The sequence below is a fragment of the Primulina huaijiensis genome, unplaced genomic scaffold (assembly GCF_012295235.1).
Source record: "Primulina huaijiensis isolate GDHJ02 unplaced genomic scaffold, ASM1229523v2 scaffold208124, whole genome shotgun sequence".
Taxonomy (NCBI): domain Eukaryota; kingdom Viridiplantae; phylum Streptophyta; class Magnoliopsida; order Lamiales; family Gesneriaceae; genus Primulina; species Primulina huaijiensis.
The window spans coordinates 1-5989 of NW_027355143.1; the positions used below are offsets into that span (position 1 = coordinate 1).

Below are 5989 nucleotides of genomic sequence, written 5' to 3' on the forward strand. Positions count from 1 at the left end.
TAGAAAACAAGGGGCGGCGTGCCCATGCGCAGCGTGCAAGCTTCTGCGGCGGAGATGTGGGCAGGATTGCGTGTTCGCGCCTTATTTTCCTGCCGATGAACCCCACAAGTTTGCTAGTGTTCATAAGGTGTTTGGTGCCAGCAATGTCAACAAGATGCTGCAGGTTAATATATCCCTATTTCAACATACAATTTATGTAAAAAGTTATATATTAAATATAAGTTGTTCTGTTCTACAATTAAGATCAAATGTTCACGATCTATTTATCAGAGATAAAGCAGTACGCTTCTCACTTGGTAAAGTTTCAGTCTTTTCCTTTAGCTGATTGGATACACAACATACATAGCTTTTGGTCAAAGAATCAATAGTAAAGGCGTGCTCAAGGATCAATTGACACCACTTTTCACTGTATCTTTCTCTGATTTTTCAATGTTCGACTAAAAGATAAAACTTGTAACTTCGTCTCTTTTAATTTGTGATTTAGAACATTTTTAAATATTTGTTTTGCTTATCATTTTATTAAGCTTCGGTCGTAGCTGGGATAGAATGAAGATTTTACATTAGTTAGACTCGACAAGTTTGAAAACCGCGAAGGAGGTTGTATGACATGGTATCCAGGAAACATTAAAATGTGACTGAATTTGGAACTTGCAGGAATTGCCAGAGGATCAAAGAGGCGATGCTGTTAGTTCCATGGTTTACGAAGCAAATGCGAGGATAAGGGATCCAGTTTACGGCTGCGTAGGAGCCATATCTTCTTTACAACAACAGATTGATTCCCTGCAGACTCAGTTGGCCTTTGCACAGGCAGAAGTTGTGCACATGCATATGCGGCAATTGTCGTCGCCAGAAAATGCATCTCCCTCGTCTGGGAACACACAATCTCGTCGGGCTGCCAGGTCCCTTTTTAACATGGACATGGTTATGGATCAGACTGATATGAATGACTCTATCTGGCCTTAGGGTCTCTTTCGTGCTACCGCTATACATTGTGGCTTTCTCTTTATTGTTTGCTGCTTTTTTCCCCTCCTTTTTGCACTTCACTGTCGTACACACATACAGATCTTTATAGCACACATGTATTACTTGACACAGTTCGTGATGATTAGAATATATGATTGTTCTAAACTATATAGAATGTGGCGTTGAATATAAAAATACATCTTATATATAGTGTTGGCCCTGTGGCGTTAATTTACTCTAAAATTTAAGCTTTCATTACTTGTATTTAAGAAACCAAATGTCAAGCAAGCACAGCTCTTTTTTGAAGAAAACAAAAAGTTTCAGAAAAGCTCAACTAAATAAATACTTGAGAAGTTGGGTTTTTTAAATCCAAATCTCACTAGTTACAAATAAAAGGGTTTGTTTTTATAACAAGGATAGTGACAAAAACTCCAACATCTTACCCATATTAGTATATAAGAATAGGATGACCTACCTGCTATTGATAAATCATATTTAAAATTTGTGAATCTACAACCAAAACAGCCACCTTCTGTTAAAGAACTTAAATTTCTACTAAATTAAAATGATGTCAATCTGCATAAATATTCAAGAATGATGTAGCATAACACCAATAACTCAAAGTGCCACAAGATTTCTTTAGGCTTTGCAGATAAATTTTCAACAAGAAATATTGAGAATTTTAACAGCAGTCACTAGCCATGTTCATAATTCAAAATATCATCTACAGATGCCTAAGATATAGCCATGAAATCTAACTGAAAATACTAAGTAAACCAATCTCTTATGTGCTGCTACGTCCTTGAGTTTGGAAGGAGGCCCCTGCTTCTGTTTTCTCTACTAGCGTGTGTTACTCGCTTTGGTTTCAAGGATGGAACTGAATTATGTGTTTGATTCAATGGCTTCTGTTTCAATGAGCTCGTTTTGTGCAATCTCTGATGCTGCTGCCCTATGATAGTAGAGCTCTGGACTTGATTATTTTTTAGGTCTTCATTTGTATCTTTTTCGCTAATCCGAACAGAGATTTCTGGCCTTTTCAAGGATGGGACTTTGTTTGTCTTTTCAAGAGAATTACTGTCAGAATCAGAAGATGAAGCACTAGTTGTGCTATCTATGTCATAAAGCACATTATCTGCCAAGATTGGAAGATGCTCTACATTTGAACTTGGTGCTGTGAATGAGGGTCTTCGAAGCCTCGTTAAGCTAACCACCTGCGTAGGATCATCACCATGGAATTCATAAAGTGGAATGACATTAAATAGACAACATCTGAGTTAAAGCCTGTTCAGTTCATCCGTCATGTATGAAGTCATATGATTACAATCTCATACGAAAAAGAATTCACTCGACAGAAAATATCTAGTGCTCTTATCAAGTAATTTAGATTTATGTTGAGTAATTTTGTATCAAGAGAAGTGAAACGCAACTACTATTTAAACTAAACAAACTTGATGACAATACTTATACCTTCTGTTCAAGAATCAACATGTCTTTTCTAAGTTTGTTGATGATCATATTCTTCCTGCAAATGATATCTTCCAATTCTGAAATTCTCTGTTAACAGCAGATAAAGTGCACTCAATGACTTAAAAAATTGACACACTTTCATGGCTAAAACAGTGGAAGCAGGTACCTTTGAGCCAAAAGCTTCAGACTTGTGAAGAATAGTAGAAAGTTCCTTGATGATGACATCCTTCTCTTCACATTCCATTTGCAGGTTATTGATAGTTTGGTTATTTGCAGAAGCATCCAACTATTTTATGGGCAAGTTACTTTATTAGCCCACCCAACACTCTCATACCGAATAAATACATTTTTGGAACAAAAGTTGTTTCTCAGGACATTCTTGAAGCAAAAGAGGGATTTGTTTCTATTCCAAGACAAATTGGCGTAAAAGGGACTTATTTCATCCTTATTGCTTCAAACACTTAAATTCTTAAACTGAAAACTTAGCAAGATTCTCCTAGCATCAGATACCTTAACATCCACAGAAGAAGTAACACTGGGAGCCCAATCTGACAAATCAGACATGCGACGTTCCTCGGGTCCGACCTCACTGAGAAGTGGCATTTTGTACTTGAATACATCATCCCCATTTATTTCTTTAGTTGGGGCATTAACCTGGGAAAAAAAACTTTTTAATCTCCAGCACAACAATAAGGAGTAAAAAAAACAATTTTTCCGATAGGGTTTACCAAATAATCATTAGGGGTCGGATAGGAGTAATCATTAGAGACCACAATTTCAGGCTGATCCTTGAAATAATCAATTTCCTTACAAAGACAGTCCAGCTTATGTTGCATGCTTAAGAGCACTTGGTCCTGTCATATTGTTCAGGGACAAAAAATTGTAAAATTAAACTACATTCGAAATTTTGAGTTTCAAAAGAAGAATCCATCAAGAGTAATCTATGGAAACACGCTTTACTTCCAAGGGAATTATTATATGATCTAGGGTTTATTAAATTAAACTTCAAAAAGTACCCTTTGTATTGATTTGAGAATATTCAAGGCATAAAGTGATTTAATGAAAAGAAACTTCATTATTCTGCCCGTTTACTATAACCCACAAGCAATGTTTCCAAAAACAAATGTTAGTGAATCCGATTAACTAAATCAAACCAGCTTAAATGAGCATTTAATAAATTAATCCCATATCAATTAAGACACTCAAACGTCAGTTAATTTTTTTCTCAAATAAAACAACCAAGTAATGAAAAGGCCGCGGTAATTAACCGACCGTAAGTTCAACAGATTTTCGCAGCTCGAAAATCTGCCGGTTCTTCTTCGAATTCGTAGCGGCAGCTGCAACAACGGCAACTATCAAAACCCGCTGGATCGGGGTGAAAATATCCCAAGTCTCTGCTTCTTCAACACTGAATACTCCTTTTTTGTCGATGGCCTTAGCCGAGCTCGCCTCATCGGCTCCCACAAGCCGGCCTTGCAGAGACAACCAAGCGAGCTGCCTTTTCGCCCTCACCGGCTTATTGGGCTGTTTGAAGCGGCTTAGGAGCCGCCGTGGGAAAGGCGATGCAGGTGAAGTGAACGGTGACAGAGACACCAGCACAGGGAGTAGAGCGTGGCCGAAGCAGGATTCGTGGCCGTCAAAATCCATGATTGAAGCAGCTTCAATTGCTTAGGAATTTTATTTTTCCATTTTTCGGAAATCGTAAAATGTGCACGGATTGCATTTTCAAATTTATATTTGGGAGGGAAAGTGAATATTTAGAAGATATAGAATGAAGACAGTGAGACAGACAGGTGCGGTAGCCGTTGTAGTTTTAAGTATTTTTCAAAAAATCAAAATATATAATATAATTGTGTGAAAATTTTAAAATATAACTAATCCGTTGCTATATCATGCTCCTTGATTTGATTTGATTTAATAAGATAATTGTGAATCTATTTAAGAAGTAAATCTAAAATATACCGACATATAAATTTTCTATATCGTCACATCTTAAACTTTATAATAACCAATTATTTGTACAATTTAAATTTCATTATCTTTCTTAGACCATGCCCAATGGACACTGGTTTGGCCGAGGAAGAAGCACGCGGAAACATCCACGTGCGATGCTCGGGATAGCCCCCTCTCCATGATGAAATCTCCTTTTTCTTTTTAAATTTTTATGCATATATAAAATGAAATCAATAGCCGGATTAATCTCGTCGTTTAAAAAATGAAAATAAATAAAAATAATAATAATTGCTGTGATGATCTGGTCATTGATCTGATTAACAGTGATCTGATTAACAGTCAGTTCAATTCCAGCCATTAAAAAATAATAATAAATATTTAAAAATCATAAAAAAAAAAATAATGAACAATCACCAATGTCAAAGATTCCACCGATTCTGCACTTGACAATGATCAAAACAACACTAGTTTTTAGAGATTGGTTTGGAATGAATATAACCATGAGTTGCCAAATAGATGAAAAGTACGTATACAGGACGACATGCATCAACATTTCACAGGATGTTGCGAAATGAGTATTTCTTTTCCAAAATAAAACAAGTTAATTAGAGCATTCAACGAAAACAGATCGTCATTTTAAATGAAGGTATTCATTCTGAATTTTTTTTTATTGAAATTAGCAAATTCTTAATTAGATTTTCTTTTTGTTTAGTATGCCCAAGCTCAAACATTGTTCGAGCAAGATTATGAGAGTTCATGGTCTTATGAGAAAGCTTGGTTATGAGAAGGAGCAAACGAAATTGAAGATATGTTCATTCGAAAAATTTGAAAGAGTTTCGACGAATGCTACCAAGAAACTGAAGAAAATTGATTGTGAATATTCTCTATCTCTTTTCTCCACACTCTCCGATGCACTCACCGACGATGAAGGAGACGACGTATATGAATTGGGCAAAACCATTAGACCAATGGGAAAAAAGACCTTCAAAAAAGCCATGAGAGGAGAATGATTGAAAACTCCAAAAGTTGTGGATTGATGAAAGAAGGAGATACATAATACTGTGAAAATGAGGAGACAAAGATTGTTCTAGCCTAAAAACATTTTTCAGAAGTTGAGCAAAATATGGAATGAAAGTGGGAAATGAGGTTGAGGGAACAAGAAAGAATAGAGATTGACCAAGAAAATCTGATCATGAAGAAATATGTTAACGATCCAAACCTAAGTGACATTCAACACGAGTATTACACGAAGATCCAAAAAAAAATTTCGCAAATGATTTAATTATAATTTGTAATTTTTTAATTACATGTGTTTTTTTTAATTTATTGTGTAAGTTTTAAATTTTTAATTATGTTTATTTTTTTTAATTTGTTATAATTATGTACAATTTTATTTTGTTATTTTAAGTTATGCATACTTTTATTTTTTATTCCATGTAATTTTAATATTTAGGCCATTTTATTTTACTAACTCGATGTTCTTGACTTGTCAGAGCGTAGGACTTCGGTCTTCGCCTGAATGGAAATAAAGAGGCTTATCGTACCAGCAAAAACTCATAAATCATGACCTCTGAATTATGTTACTTCCATTCTTATTACATATTGG

General features: G+C 35.3%; 2 protein-coding genes across 2 annotated transcripts; one reads left to right on the plus strand and one right to left on the minus strand.

Moving 5' to 3' along the window:
* The first annotated feature begins 32 nt into the window (after positions 1-32).
* On the plus strand, positions 33-1181 carry LOC140966847 (LOB domain-containing protein 4-like). Its single transcript, XM_073427115.1, has 2 exons — positions 33-163; positions 655-1181. Exons 1-2 carry the CDS (start codon positions 155-157, stop codon positions 961-963), a joined length of 318 nt encoding a protein of 105 aa, XP_073283216.1. The 5' UTR covers positions 33-154; the 3' UTR covers positions 964-1181.
* A 338-nt stretch (positions 1182-1519) lies between these two features.
* Positions 1520-4174, minus strand: LOC140966848 (uncharacterized). Its single transcript, XM_073427117.1, has 6 exons — positions 3703-4174; positions 3159-3284; positions 2941-3084; positions 2597-2716; positions 2431-2517; positions 1520-2174 (listed from the first exon to the last, which is right to left on the minus strand). The coding sequence occupies exons 1-6, from the start codon at positions 4075-4077 to the stop codon at positions 1758-1760; spliced, it is 1269 nt and encodes a 422-aa protein (XP_073283218.1). The 5' UTR covers positions 4078-4174; the 3' UTR covers positions 1520-1757.
* Positions 4175-5989: the final 1815 nt, after the last annotated feature.